Source organism: Pyxicephalus adspersus, chromosome 3, assembly GCF_032062135.1.
Source record: "Pyxicephalus adspersus chromosome 3, UCB_Pads_2.0, whole genome shotgun sequence".
Lineage (NCBI taxonomy): Eukaryota > Metazoa > Chordata > Amphibia > Anura > Pyxicephalidae > Pyxicephalus > Pyxicephalus adspersus.
In genome coordinates this window covers 54,082,219-54,098,998 of record NC_092860.1, presented here as the reverse complement: position 1 = coordinate 54,098,998, position 16,780 = coordinate 54,082,219, and the positions used below count along the sequence as shown (strand labels likewise).

Here is a 16,780-nt window from a genome sequence, read left to right as displayed (position 1 = left end):
GAAAAACTTCATTTCAGGAGCATTCATGAGATTTCACCTGCTCTGTGTGAATGGTGATACCAGAAGGAACATCATCTGTCCCCTTCCGCAATAGAAATCCTGCTACTCACATGTTTTCCATTGTGGAACTCCAAGGCCTAACAATTTTAGGAGGAGGAGGGCATGCCACAATAAATGTAAGGATATGCATTAGTAACACTGTACCATAATACATATATAACAACCTAAATGGAATGTAATGAGATTCACTAACTGTCTAAAGCACATAGTAAATTATTTAAGCAGCAACAAATTGATTTACTAATTGAAGGGAACCCATTCAGTTTACCCCTGGGTAACATTACCTCTTCTAGCTGTCCCAAAGACAAAAACAAGGTTAAAAGAGATCTTTAAAAGCATTTGTCCCTGGAACACGTGTCTCCATATGACTTTCCCTCATCTCATGTTCTAGGGACAGCTCTTTTGAAATTTCCAGTGACATTTATAACACAGGATGGTGTATCTTCTAAAAACTTAACACTCCCCCCCCCCCCCCCCAAAAAAAAAAAAAAAAAAAAACAACAAAAACACACACACACAGCCTAAAGATGTGCTTCAAACTTCTATTTTCTATATATATTATATATACTTTTATAAAAAAATAAAAATAAAAAAAACACCATTTGAAAGACTTTATGAATAAAAACTGTACTTTTTTTTATTTACTTTCATACAATATTTTTACCTCAAGTACAGGACCAGCTCCCAGTATGGTCCTCTCAACTCCACTAGCATATCCTTTTTGACTCAGAGCTGTCAAGCAGTGTATTAGGAAATTGGTGCTTTGCGTCTTTCCGGAGCCACTCTCCCCAGAGATGACTATGCACTGGTTGACTTTCTTTTTCAACATAGTATGGTAAGACACATCAGCAATGGCAAAAATGTGAGGCTCCAGCTTGCCCAACTGGTGATTGTCATACTTTTTGACATATTTTGGATTATAGATGGGTAAAAATTTAAATGGGTTGATGGCTATAAGGATACTTCCTGCATATGTATAGATCTTGTGCTTTAGAAAACGGGTTTTAAGGTTCTCCAAGATGGTCGACTCTGTTAAGTTAGGCAGGTTACACAAGTCATTGTAATCCTCCTGGGATCGAGGGAGAAAGCCCCGCTCCACAAGCCTCCTGGCTTTTTCCTCCTCTGAAATAATAGGTAGATGAACATATTTAATGCTCCCATCCTGGTTCTTTTCTTGCAGAAGGAAATAGTACCCTTCTGCCTGTGGGTGTCTGTCCAAAGCCTTACGTGGCCACAGAAGCACTCTTTGGACTGGGGAGTCATTGGTATCCAGGACCCACTCCTCTCCTCCTGACTCCTTCACTTCTGCCAGGACATAGGTTTTGGAAATGTCCAGATTAAGAGCAGCAACTGCATTTTTGATGACATCAGTGGCTAACGATTCTTTTGTGGCCAGAACTGTGCAACAGTTTGAGTCCTCTCGAGAGAGCTGAGGATAAATGTATAGGTTGTAAGACGCCTTCTCATGTCCAGGGTCATTTTTTAAACTCATTCTGCGCCTGTCCTGGATCCAACATGCCGTGCATTAAACTGCAGCATTCAACTGAAAAGACAAACACATTTTATATTGTGAGACTAGCTATTTGTCAAAAAACACACTAGAAGCTACACCATATATACACTATTTTTTTATTGCAGAATGAGCATTGCAACTCTTTTACAATCGCAACAATGAGGTAGTCCACCATACATGATCAGGACAGTTGCAATAGCAGTATGTTTTATATACATACAGATAAGCATTTGCTTAAACTGTCTTATACTGGAATGATGTAAAAATTCTACTTGTTTCTATACTTATTACTTTATTTCTATACAATACTCTGAATTATAGAAATAATTGCTCATGGAGGTGCTATATTTTGGATTGATTCCTACACCTATCTATCATAGATAAGACATACACACAAAGTTCTGCTGTGCATGGAACTTTAATTACAGTGCTAAGGAAGAAATAGAAAATCAACTACTAACACAGATAGAAAAAGCAGCAAAAAGTAGAAGTGTTTTAATCATGGGAGATTTCAACTACCCTGACATTGACTGGAGTACAGTCACTACAAGAACAGCAAAAGGGAGGAAATTTGTGAATTTAATACAGGATAATTTTATCATACAGTTTATAGAAGCCCCAACTAGAAATGATACTCTGCTGGACCTGGTTCGTTCTAACAATGCATAGCTTATAACAAATGTGCAAATAAAAGAGAATCTGGGTAGCAGTGACCATAATATGATTTCATTTAATGTAAGCTGTAAACAGGAAGCAAAAACAGGAAAGTTAAAAATATTTCATTTTAAAAGAGCAAATTTTCCATTATTAAGGGCTGCTCTCTGTGACTTGGACTGGGAGACAATATTGTCCTCAAAGAACACAGAACAGAAATGGGAATGTTTCAAGTCTGTTCTACAAAAAAAAACTGAAAAATATATTCCAATGGGTAATAAGTTTAAGAGGCTAAAATTAAAACCTATGTGGCTCACAGCTGATGTTAAAAAATCTGAGCATGTAGACCCCTTAAAGGATGTCGCTGGGTTGGTAACTGGGGATAAAGACAAGGCAGATTTACGAAACACTTTTTTTTAGCTCTGTGTACAAAAAGGAAAATGGCAGAGCTCAAGTCCAAATTCATAACAGCAATGTCACTGCCTTAAATGAGTCCCCATGGCTCAGAATTGATATGATTGAGAAACAGTCGGGAAAAAGTAATGTTGACAAAGCACCAGGACCCGATGGATTACATCCACGTGTCCTCAAAGAGCTGAGCTCAAGTTATTTCAAAGCCAATTATTTCTAATTTTAGAGACCCTTTACTCACTGGCAAGGTACAGATGGATTGGCGTAAGGCCAACGTGGTTCCTATCGTCAAAAAAAGGGCAAAGTCATTTCTAGGTAACTACAGACCCTTTCGTTTATCGTCCATAGTTGCTCTCTAAGACCTTTCCATGATAAAGAACCACATAGAGGAGTTTCTGAAAATATTACAAGTGATCGTCAGCATAGCTTCAGGAAAGACAGAAGCTGTCAAAAAAATGTACGATGTTCCTTTTTATGAGGAAGTAAGTAAACAGGTAGACAGTGGAATAGCAGTTGATATAGTGTACTTGGACTTTGCTAAACCATTTGACACTGTACCCTACAGGTTAATATGCAAGTTAGGGTCAACAGGTTTAGAAAACTCAATCTGTAAAAGATCACATCTAGAGACTTGTAATTAATGATTCATACCCTGAATGGTCTAAGATTATTAGTGGTGTACCCCAGGGTTCAGTACTCTACTGTTTAACATCCTTATAAATGATATAGAGTTTGGGATTAAAAGTACCATTTCTGTGTTTGCAGATGACACCAAACTATGTAATGGAATTAAGTCCATACAGGATGTCTATAATCTACAAGCAGACTTGGATGTACTGTTTGATTGGGCAGCCAAGTGGAAAATTATATTTAATATAGATAAATGTAAAATTGTGCATTTGGGAGCTAATAACATGCATGCTTCATACTGTCTAGGGGGAATACATTTGGGGGAGTCAGAAATGGAAAAGTATCTGGGGGTTTTGGTAAATCATAGACTTAATAACAGCATGCAATGCCAAGCTGCAATATCTAAAACTAGTAAAGTACTTTCTTGTAATAAAAGAGGAATAGACAGAACAGATGAAGACATATTCCTGCCCCTGTACAAAGCATTGGTCAGACTACATCTAGAATATGCAGTCCAGTTTTGGGCACCAGTTCACAAAAAGGACACTGAATTGGAGAGAGTCCAGAGAAGGGCAACTAAATTATTAAAAGGAATGGAGGAGCTTCAGCTATGAGGAGCGATTAGCTGAACTGAATCTATTCTCTCTTTAGAAGAGACGTATAAGGGGGGATATGATCACCCTGTATAAATATATAAATGGTCCATATAGAGAACTCTCTTCCCCATTATTCACTTTGAGATCATTACAAAGAACAAGAGGGCACTCTTTGCGTCTGGAGGAAATGAAGTTTAAGCTCCGGATAAAGAAGGGATTCTTCACTGTAAGGTCTGTGAAAATGTGGAATAGGCTCCCTCAGGAAGTAGTTTCAGCAACTACTATAGATTCCTTTAAGAGAAAGCTTGATGTTTTTCTAGAAGCACAGAATATATCTGGGTATTAAGGCTTTAAAGTAAAGATAACAGAGACTGTTGATCCAGGGAACATACGATTGCCTCATGGAATCAGGAAGGAATTTTTTTCCCCTGTTGAAGCAAATTGTACCAGCGTTTGTTTTGCCTTCCTCTGGACCAACAATGTCTAATAGGGTTTTATATCTGGGATATGTTTTTTTTCCCTAGTGGTTTAACTTGATGGACTTATGTCTTTTTTTAACCTAACCTACTATGTACTTGAGTACATTTTATATGTTGACCAAAGAAATCTCCCAGACATATAAACTCTTCATTGGATGTCAATGACAGCCTAGGGGTTTCACTAAGGAAATGAAAAGGAAGTTAAGTTCCAGATCCCTTACTGTATCATGTGCACCAGAGTCACAGACTAAAAATGAGTACAGTTAGTTTAACTACAACTAAGCACTCTACAATAGCTAAATAGATCAAAACAGTAATACTTATGCAAAAGCATGGGGTGGCTAGATCTCTAGATCACCACTTTTGTCTTGATCAGGGGGTGGGCAAACTTTTTTAGTCAGGGGCCACAATCTGAAATAAAATTTGACAGAGGGTCGGGCCGACGGGAGAGTGGGTGGGGTTATGCCATCATGACGCCACTGAACGTGACATCATGATAGCATAACCCTGCCCACTCTCCTATCGCAGATCTGAGCTTGTGATGGGTGTGCGGTGTCACTGCACACAACCGGCCCACTCTCCCACATTGCAGGCTCAGATCTGGTCCCTATTGGACCGCAGTTTGCCCATGCCTGGTCTAGATCAATCATTGGTAACATTTAAACCTGCCCATTTCTTCCCATTTTTTTTTTAACAAAAGCAAAACAGATTTCTGAAACCTGAGCCCACAAGATGGTTTGTAATTTGGAGTATGCTGACAGGGTAAATTAGCGAAAAAGTTATCACTAAACAGTCTTGGAATCCACATGTTAATGGATTTGATCAAATTTTTTAAGGAAAATGTGTTTAAACCCTTTTTATTCAGGGCAAGTTCCTAATACAGCAAAAGTATCATCCACCCAAGTATTTTTTAGTAAGTCAACTATTTTATTGGTAGAAAACCTAGTTTGCTATATGACAGTGGGATCCCAAAATCAGGTCTGCCAAGGCGTGAGAAGGATTAATTCCAAAGGGCAGGGTCAGTGATGTCAGCGCATTCCAAGCCAAATTTACAGTAGAAGGCTTTTATGTAAACAGCTCCTTTCAGTGAATCTAGCAAATGAAGCCTGTTCCTTGATTTGGGCACGTCAAAAAGAGAGGTCTACAAGAGAGGTCTACAAGAGAGGTCTACAAGAGAGGTCTACAAGAGAGAAAGAGGATACTGACCACATTAGACTAATGACGAACAGAATGTATTTGAACCTACTAACAGGAAAGTACCTAAAGATTCCCAATGTGGATTTTGTGTCAAGGCAAGGTTTTAAACTGAAGATGAATAAACATGAAATTTTGGACTTGCATCAGATAAGGGGCTCATTAAAAATTAGTGGTAAGACCATGATATTCTTTACAAATGTGCTTTTGATGAGCAGAGAAAATTCTGCAGAATTTAGCACCAGGACCTAATTTTTATGAATGAGATGGCCTGCTGTGATGCAGAAGAAAGAGCGGATAGTGATATCTGCTTTACATTGTAAATGATCAAGTTGTTGGTGGCCGGACCTTCCAACATTTACAATTCTGTCTGACTAGGACTTTTCATTTACACAGCTTATAATTTGCATAGAGATGTGTTCCACTGCACTTGGCAGAAAATTATTGGTCATTGTGATAGAGAGTTATATTGAATATTTTAAGTTAACTTCCACAACAGTTATACAAGCAAACATGTATAATATGTACTGTCAGATTTAAGTTAATATAAAGATCTTTTAAAGTTGCCCAGTCCACAGACCAAAATGTGTTTAAGGCTTCCAGACCACTTTTAATAACTGATTTTTCCCCACACAGGCGATTTTTTAGTACAACATGAAATCAACAAAGTTGTGCAGCCTCCAGGCTATTTCTTGTGGACTTTTATAGAAATTAGAGCAGCCTTATTCACAGTATGTTAAAATGGTTCTCTCTTGTCATCAAACTGGACCACTAGTCTATAGAGACAGACTTCTGCTTGCTGAGCTTTGTTTATGGCAAGACTGCATCCTTCCTTCACAGCCTCCAACTTTCACTCAGACAGTATGGCAGTGCTGCCTGCCAGTTAGGACAGAGTGGGTAGGACATCCATTTCTACATTAATGCTGCCTTTTCTGCACACTGGGTCAAACCAGAAACTCTCCATTTGTAGGTAAAACCCACTTGTCTGCATTCAGTATTCAACCTCGAAATGCCTGTTGTGAATTTTCAGGGACCTTTCCCTACCTAAACTGGCTCCCCCAGTGTCATCTATCTACTTTTCACAGTGACAAACACTGCTTTTGTTTCAAAATGAGAATTCAGAAGTCATTATTCTCTTAAATGAAAATCAACTGCATAATACAGTAATTCATTGCAAAGTGATGAAAATCAATTTGAAGAAATAACCCAGAGACCAGAAAGATATTCTTATAACTGAACTACTGTCGGCGTAAGTGATCATGCTACCAAAATCTAAACTTGTATTTCTATAACCCAGAGAGAATGTACACAAGTGCAATGTTTGGAGTACTAAAGCTAGTGATAGTCAGTCAGTATGTAGGCCTTCGGGAACTGCAGGATGGCTGCTACATGGTACAAACTACAATGTATCTAGCAAGAAAACAAGAAAGTAAATTATTATTATGCTTGTTTTAGATATGAATTCCCTCATGAAATACACAGGTTGACTAAATGATGGCATATTTATTATTAATATTATTGTTGCTATCTTGTATTTATATAGTCAACATATCATGTAGTGTTTTACAAAGTCCCATCAGTGTTCTCCCCAGCCCCTTTCAGTGGGCGCACCACCTGGCTCTTTTCAGTAACCACCCGGCTGTTTTGGGTTTACAAGGGCTGCCGCCCGCCTATATTTCCTTAGCACCCTGCTTAAAAAAAATCTTGATTGAACACTGTTCATGTTGATAACTGTCCCTTAGAGGGGCTCAAAATATTTTGTCCCTACTATAGTCATACGTCATTAACACAGTCGAAGGACAATTTTTTGGGATGTGAGAGAAAACCCAGATTGCCCAGAGGAAACCAACGCAAACATGGGGAGAACATAACAATTCAAGGCAGATTGTGTCCTAGCAAATATACCAACCTTGGGCCCTATTGCTGCAAAGACAAGAATGCTAGTCATGGAGTAATGCACCACCCTAGTTACAGTAAAAGAACTAAATCTGTTTGAAAAACTATCCTACCAGTAATACTGTGAACTTTGGAGAACTTGCTCCTTTGAATACCAAGCAGATTTGTCTGCTTTGCCTAAATCAGGCCCAAGATATAGCAATTCTACCTTTTAATATGAGCCATCTGTAAGATCACTACAACATTACCTTCCCAATTTGCAGACTAGCATGTAACAACTCTCAAGTAGTCTCCTACATATGGCTGAAACCAACAAAGTCCACTGCTAGAAGTAACACATGTGGGCTCAAGCGCGCATGCATGCATGCATACACACACAAATTATATAGTACACTAATACATGTTTCTATGCTGATAATGTCCTGTTTTAACAAAAAATAATGTAGTCAGAGTTTGACTGTGGTACATTCCCTCAAATTGCTGGTCCACAACTAATACTACAAACTTGGAAAGCACACAAGAGTGTCAGGAAATAATTCTAGTTGTACATCAGACACTAAACACATCCTGCCAGACTGAATCATTGCCAGGTCATGCTGAGGTCATCATATGTCTGAATGATATTCCAAAGCATTCAAACTTTAAATATACAACAAACTGCATTTATTATGTAGCACATGACCAACACTCAATGGCAGACTTTAGTATCAGGAGACGGGAGGCTCCGTGGCTGCAACTTCTTCTTCACACATTATTATTTTTCAAAACGATGAAAAGTATGCAAATTTAAATTTAATTTTGCAAACAACCTGGTCATATTCCCTCAAGGTGTTATCAATAATTCATTATAAATTTGTGGGGTTTAGCTGTGGCAAGGTGACATTTATTACAGCCACCCTTTCCTCTTCCTAAATAAGAATTCTCAAATATGTACTTTGCCTATAGCCTAACTCCAGGGAAAAGAAAAAAATTACCTTGTTAAAATACTCTTGCCGCTTTTTTCCCCTAGGGTACCTGTAATAAGGGTACCTTTTAGGTAATGTGCTATTTGTTCCGACAAATTCCTTCTTTTATGTGGCGCCTAAGCTAAGAGCCCACCCAAAACTAGAAAGGCAACTGATACGACAGCAAGGGATGAGGGAGTCAAAGGTCTCTTTATGGGTTCCCTTTTTTTTAATTTTTATTAGAAATAAGTGTAGCCATTTAGCACAACAGCATTTTCAGAAAAGAAAAGTAAGGAAATTGGGTTTGCCTGTGATGGACTACAAACACACAAGGTTACACTGTGCAGAGGACACAGAACAGGTAATACAACTTTTACACCTTTAGGGAATTTATATAGGGAGGAATTTACTGGTATTGTATTCAATTTTTTTATATGTACGAAATGTACATATAATGTATGTAGCCATATCATGGCTCCTATTTATTCTAGAAGTATTCATTTTTTTTTGCAGTACCTATTTTTTTGGACAATACTTTATCATGAAATGCAGGACCCCATGTCTATCCCAGAGAAAGCATACGCTAGAATATCAATGTATAACAACCCATTTACTTTAAATTACAATCAGCAAATGTTATTTCTTTAAATCATAAACCCTACTGGTCTGATAAAATATAAAATCTATTGTAGAAGTAAAATCTTATCTCAACCATTTAAGACACTAAAAATCATAAATACAATTGAAAGGAATCTCTAGTAACAAGGCAAAAGTTAGTTGAACCACAACAATACAGTCAACTGTGATGTTAAAACTGTGTTAAATTAACAGTTGTAATACAAATTGGCAGATTGGATTAAAAAAACAGGTGGACATTTTTTTGGCCCAGTTGGAGCCATTTAGATTCCATCTTCCCATGTACAGCCACCTTATGAAATAATAGCATGTCTTGTACCAATGCAAATTACTATACACACTGCATAAACTCTCCATCATAATACAGGAACAGCAGAAGCAGAAACTTCTAGTTATACATAAACACCGTGTGTTTACACACGTCTGTATTTTTTAACGCATCAATGGCCAAAAACACTATAATTATTGCTGGAGATGAAATAAAGATCCATGCTTCAAGGTGACCTAACAAAAGCATTAATTCAAGATTATAACAACTAACTTTATATGAACATAAAAAACATTAAAGTAGATCAAATACCATTTCAAACCTTTACTTACTCTACTGATATTTTTAACCATGCAAGCAAACCTAGCAAGTATGTGGGGAATTTGCTGCACTGCATGTGACAGATAAGGGTCATTGACTGCTTTTCCTTGTTTAATCATTGGGGCAAATAAACCATTGAAACCAAATAAAGATTTTAAAACCTTGCTATACAAAAATATTTATATTTTACTATGTAAAAATGCAAAAGCAGTTAGTGAAAAATTAGAAATATACTTACAGGGAATTAGGAGGGTATATAGCAGCCTGGTGATGCTAATTAAATGCACTTAATTAAATGATCATCAAGTGTAATCACCTCTTTAAAAGTAGAAGTTTTGATTCAGCTTTGTGTTAACCCTAATAACAAGGAGAAAAGACATCATAAAAGAAGTTAAAGAAGCAATTGTTGCTGCTCATTAATCTGGGAAGGTTTAGAAGGCCATTTTCAAACAAAAGCTGCATCTGAAAAAACCACGCCTATAGCCAAATGAGAACAACGTGTACGGTGCCACTTTGGCAAAAACAGAATATAAATACAAACATCTCATACCAAGTGTCAAGCACAATGGTGGAGGGGGTGATGATCTGGGGTTGTTTTGCAGCCACAGGACCTGGGCATCTTTCAATCATTGGGTCCACCATGTACACCAAAGTAATCTAGAGAAAAAATATGGGGCCATCAGTGTACCAGCTAAAATGTGGCTGAAACTGGGTCATGCTACAGAACAATACCCCAAACAGGAACAAGCAGACCCTAAAAGAGCTGTGTGTAAACAAATGTTTGCAAAACTAAATGAACTGAAACAACGTTGTAACAAACAATGAGGCTAAATTTCTCCATTAAAGCTACGTACACAAGTGCAATGGTTCTGGTCCTATAATTGTCTCAGGGCCGATATCAGACAAGAATCTTGCGTGAAAGATCCTTTCCAACAACAAATATTGTACTTAGCCTAAGACGTGAGAGACTGATTAGGCCATACAGGAAACAATTACATCAGGTTATTGCTGCTAGAAGTGATTCTATAGGCTATTGATTCATGGGGTACCTAGATTTCACACATGACTCCGTTTTGGCTTTATTTTAAATGAATAAATAATGACAGCATGGAATCTTTTAGTGCGTTCCACACCTGAGCTTGAATTTGATTGTCAGAAGCTACGAAGGACCAGATGATTTTTTTTATATCTTGATATACAAACTTTAGGACTAAAGGAGGTGTACTTTCTTTTGCACATTAATGTGTGTGCGTATATTTCTTTTTAAAAAGCAGAGAAACAGAGAGCATGAAAACAAAAATGAAATGTGGGACGGTTGAATCCATATGGCAGCATCGAAAATAAATTGCATGCATTTTAAATTTTGCTATCACATAGGAGGGGAGGTGTTCTGTGGTCCATAGAAAACTGGGCAGAGCTGATATCACTGAGTTTTTAGTGCACAAGAATTTAGGAGCTCACTGGATTTCTAGCAGATATTTTTCCGTACTTGCAGCATTTAAAAAACACACAGAAAAACTCATCAAGCATATTTAAAAATGCTATTTAAATGAATCTTTAGCAGTTAAATAGGAATATCTAAAGCTGCTTTTCTGTTAGGAAATTCACGACTGGTATACACAAAATGATGGGATTTTACTCCCCAGTTAGAAAGATTAAAGTTGATGTTTGAAAATGCATTAAAAAAGGATACATAAATATATTTATACACTCACACATGTCTCACATTGTTTTATAGTAATGTTTTTTTTTTTTTTTTTTTTTGCAGAATAAAAAAAGATATTTTAAACTTGCTATGCTTTTTCTTTTACAGTGGTTTTCATTTTCTTGGATGAAAACTCTGTGGGTGTAGTCATCTCAAGAGGAGCCAACAAGTAATTCCTAAAAATGGCATTGTCTATGGAACAAATGATGGAGTTGCTTCACTGTACCAAACATAGCAAGGCAGAATCTAATCAGTAAATACAAACACAATTCTAGATAATCTGTCTCTTTCTGAACATTTTTTTCAAACAAAAAAAGAAACTTTACAAAGTACAGGAAAAGAAAACATAAGCTGCCTGTGGTAACTGGTCTTAATAGTAGGGTGTCTGGCTGGGAAGCTTTAAACTCTGCATTCATGGTCACGGAAGATTGGTTTTGTTATTTCCTTAAGGCCTGGACAAATCTTTCTTAGTCCTCCTGCAAAGCCCCACAAATCTATATTAAGACCAACACAGCTTCATGTGATGGGGTGGTAACAAAGCTATGTTGCACCTGAATTTAGAGAGCTGTCACTCTGATAAAAGTTGTGCCTGCTTGAACAACAATTGGATCAAAAAACAATTGGGGAGAATGGCTATCACCATAGTCATAGCTGAATATTGGGTCTATAGGTTATCAATCAGCACCTTGCAACACCCATTGCTGTCCACTGCTTCATGGATGGACATCACTGCCTTTGTTACTTAAACCTCCTACTGGGAGCTGGTAAGGTGTGGAATAAAATAAGGAAGATTTGACTCATCCAAGAATGGCAAAAGAAGTTTGTTTACTTTTGAGACTTGTCCATCACATAGAAGGAAAAGTAATTATCTGCACTGATCTATGCAACAAAGCATGGTGGCCAAGGAGTTTAGAAAACAGAGTGGACCTGTGCAAGCTCCAGCCTCCCCATAGTCTGTATTCTGTACACCACAGCAAGGAATTCTATACTTTACTACAAGTAAACATACAGCTACTAAGGCCTCCAAGTCCCCCAGCTAACACAATACTTGATTAAGCATTGGATGGACTTTCCAGATGCCAAGAAACTTATTCCATCCACCATGGCATTTGTCTAGATCTTACTAACAGACATGCTTTAAAGGTGCAGCCAAGTAGAGCTACAAATGGACAGGAGTAACTTAATATCTGCATCTTGGAAAAGTTGTGCCAATTTTTAAGTGGGGCTTAAAATATTTATCTCTTTTCCGTCCTAACAGTCTTTTCTTTTCCCAAGTCTATTTTCCTTTAAATGATAATGCACAAAATGCTTGTACAAGCTTTTGTTTACAGGTATCCTAAGCCATTGGATCTGTAACAAAAACTACAAAACAGGTTAAATGGCTATTAGTTTATTTAATTAGATATCTGCTTAGTGTAAAAGGATCTGCTTTACTGAGAAACCAGTTTCAGCAACTGAATCTGACAAAAGCCATTAGGCTGGAGGCATTCTTTGCTCAGACAAGATTGCATAGAATAAGATACCACACAAATAGCTCCACCTCTAACTTCCCTGTCTGTCAGCTGAATAGAGGAAGCAAATGAATAGAAGGAAAGCTTTTCACATTTTTTAAAAATAAAACATTGATTAAATGTATACAGCCTTGCTGGCATAGCCATAGAGCTAATATGCTACCGGTATCTGTATTCACATCTCTCCTCAGAGCTATAAATTTAACTACATACACCTAAAGTCTTAAAAATACTTGTTGCCTGGCCCTGTTCCAGATCAAGTTTCTGAGTGACAGATCTGGAACGAAGTTTCAGAATTCTTTATCTCTTTGTAAGGTCTAGGATATAAGACGTGCTAAAAGAACTACATCAGCTTTACAGTCAATTACAGATTGACCAAAAAATACCTAAAGCAAATTCAATCTATCAGTAAAATAGCCTAATTTCTAGCATATTAGTCTAGAGATCACTATCTAAAGGCAACCTCAGAAGCAAAAGGCTCAATTCACAAACCACACTAACTCACCAGAATATGTAAACTCATTTGTTTGGAATTGAATATAGATGATGCAGAGCCTTGGGTAGGTTAAGCTTGAACCATCATTCCAATTTGTAGAGTTTTTTGCTGGGGCAAAGTCGTCCTGCTGCAGCTTGGGACACAAAAATTAAATGCTTCAGTTGCTATGAAGTCAATCTATCTGCATATATATGCCTAGGTCTGTGTACCAGCTACATTCATAACAAAAGTGGAGGAGATGGAAACAGGAAGATATTGTCCCTGGAGAAGAGCAATTTAGAAGTACTACAATGTCGTCTGCTGTAAAGCTGTGTGACAAGTAATTCCTTTTTAAATTGAGGACAGCATGGTGGCTCAGTGGTTAGCACTATGACCTTTGCAGCGCTGGATCCCAGGTTTGACTCTCGGCCAGGACACTATCTGCATGGAATTTGCAGGTTCTCCCCGTGTTTGCGTGGGTTTCCTTGGGCTACTCTGGTTTCCTCCCGCATTCCAAAAACATGCGGATAGTTTAATTGGCTTCCCCCCAAAATGGACCCTAGCCTGTAATAATGACATATGACTATGGTAAGGACATTAAATTGTGAGCCCCCTTCGAGGGACAGCTAGTGACATGACTATGGACTTTGTACAGCGCTGCGTAATATGTCGATACTATATAAATACTGTTTAATAATAATAATAATTCAACAAAATTTGCCAGGCCTTTCTTCTGCAACAGACACAAAAACCACCTCCTGTCTAAAGGTATACTTGTGATTAATGATCGACACGTCTTATAACAGCAATGCAAGCCAGGGAATAATACTCAAATTTACTCAAGATTGCAGTACCTATTCTTTTGTCATTTACAACAGAAGAATGAGTTCTTGAGTACAATGTAAAGGTTATTTAATCAGTTTATGGCATGCTTCATTCAAGGGGCCATTAAGTTGTAAACAAGGAAAAAAGCAAGATAACAGCACTTCTACAGCAGGGAGCAGATTAGATAAATTTTATGGAGTTAGAGACTTGCCTTCTTGTCAAAGAACTGACTTCATTGGTCCATTAGTCTACTTGAACTGATTTTCTTTGCGCTTGTTGTTAAAACAGATGTCATTTTAGCTTTTGGCTAAAGGTAATTTATACAAAGTGCCTAGGAAGAAAGTAATGGGGTAAAATGCTGCCGGATCCTCAGAGACGGTAAGAAGACCTCCCTAAAGACTATACTACAGTAAGCAGTAACTATGATAGCAATCTACAGAGACATTTTTCCTAAATTTTTTTCCCCAGGAATGGAACACAATGGACTTGTCTTTGCTATAAAACCAATGCTGAACCACCATGGATAGGTCCCTGTACATTCAATACCACCTGTTTTTTGTACAACTGAAGTTCCACTTTTAAGATTACGTGATCAGGCAGGTCAATATTACAGAAAGGGACAGGAGTGGTCTCTTCTGCAATATTCTCCCCTACCTGCCCGATTCCTCCAGGTTTCTGGCATAAAAGCTCTGGCATTCCTGACTTCTTGCGTGAGTGCCGGGAATCGAAGTACATGTCAGCCTGGCCTTGCAAATCAACGTGGCTGAAGATCGTAAGGAGGAAGCGAAGAAAAAAAGATGGCAGTGGCCAGTGAGGGAATGGGCACAAATGAATAATGCAAGGATTAGTTCTGCTTCAATACTATTCAGCAGAGGTTATCTGTCCAAATGCCAAAGACATTTAGTCACAAGATGGCTTTTGTGGAACCAGGAAGCAACGCTTTATTTAAGACTAGAAAGTAATCCAAGGTTTGTCTTTAGTATAACAAACTCCTAAATAGGTTGAAAAAGCGAAGCTCTCAAGATGTTAGGATGAAACCAATCACATAAGCCCTTTATACTTATACCAAAAATGATCACCTGCAGGGAAAAATAAAAAAAAACTGAAGGATTTTATTCCCAAAAAGAAAGGAGCTATGAAACAAGCAAAACATGTGAGATATTTTGTTATTTTTATAGTAACTAAAACAAAGTGAACAATAAAAATGTTTAATTCAGCAATTTAATTGGTTACTCAACTGTTCACCATTTATATATTTAAATATAAATATATCTAATAAAGGGCATTACTTGGCAAAAGGAAAAATGTACACGAGACCAGACATTGCCACAGGAGTGAGGTGGATGTGTCAAACCCCTGCTCTTTTTGCTGCATGCTGCAATTTCTTGACTTGTGAGGTGCTGTAGTGAAGTAGCGATGTCATGTATTCTACAAATCTAAAGTATCACATAATTTGCACACCTGGAAGTTTCCAATATCAGACAGTGGATGAGCATCAGCGAAGTGATAGGGTGTGAAGGTCAAAAATGTAAGCACACAGCATCTTCTATTAAAGAGTAGGCTTCATTGCCTTTGGCCCCTTTATTAAGGCTGGATATGCACATCAGATAATTGTGGCCCAAGATGAATGGTCATGCTCCTCTTATGGTGAGAATCGGACGTGTATGGCAGTCACCCAAAATCATCAAGGATGATCGGAAGCAACTCCTATTCATGTCAATGGAGGAGTGTACAACAGAGTGCCACTTATTTGTCCTTCCCCTACCCTCTCCATAGAAACAATCATGAAGGAGGAGTTCCAGCAACAAAGATCCTACATGTGTATGTAGCCTGGATGTGGCACTTTTAAGGATTTAACAACTTCTTCATAAAGCCCATTTACAGCAGCGTTTTATTAAAATGGCAATAACAGGCACTGGTGTCATTGTGAAGGACATCTCATCCCCATTAAAACCCACAAATGACAAAAACCCAAAGTGCTCTGTAATACACTGCAGCCGATGACAAGACTCGGTGGCCAATGTTGTGATGCCAATTCTTGTGGCCTGGCATGCCCTTTAATCCATTCATTTTCAATAGATTGTTTAACACAAAACGCATTAACATGTGCACTGCATAGCACTGCTCTATGGTATGAGGTCAGATATTGCAGGGGACCAAAGCACATATAAGGTCACAAAACAAGCAAAGGTTTCCTGCTCGGAGATGTGCCAATGAAAAAAAGGGCCCACTTTTTTTTTTTTTTTTTTTTTTTAGATTTACAGCCTGCACACTTTGGATAAAAACATAAAAAGCCCTGTAGAACAAACTTTGATTTCAGTTGTTAGAAACAATCTTTCATGACTGGAAAATAAACATGCGCTAACACATAGCACTGTTCTATTCTATGAAGAGGGGAGAGGTCATCCATAAACAGCTTGCTCTCCTTCATAGGAAACTATAGCAGTCATCTCCGCCCAATCATTCATTGATCTGCAAGGATAGATAGATGAATGACACTGGGGGATTGCTGTACACAGGCTAGATTTTTGTGATGCAGCTATTTTATATGTTGGGTGAAATTCGTTATAAATAGCCTTAACATATTACATTTAACAACACTTTACTTTTTTTAAGGTTAGAGACCACACTAATTTCATTTGTCATCATGCATAGAAATCGT

General features: G+C 37.8%; 1 protein-coding gene across 14 annotated transcripts in view; it reads right to left on the bottom strand.

The window, feature by feature from the left end:
• Window positions 1-16,780, bottom strand: part of MYO9B (myosin IXB) — a 71,281-nt gene that overhangs the window by 48,213 nt on the left and 6,288 nt on the right. For 11 of the 14 annotated variants that reach the window (XM_072404674.1, XM_072404664.1, XM_072404669.1 and 8 more), the window contains exon 2: window positions 725-1,603. In XM_072404674.1, the coding sequence (XP_072260775.1) occupies window positions 725-1,552 (828 nt within the window). In that variant the 5' untranslated portion in view covers window positions 1,553-1,603. Of the gene's footprint in view, window positions 1-724; window positions 1,604-9,840; window positions 9,960-10,152; window positions 10,260-13,323; window positions 13,448-16,780 lie in introns of all 14 variants that reach the window. The other 3 variants (XM_072404665.1, XM_072404667.1, XM_072404666.1) reach the window with 3 other exon arrangements.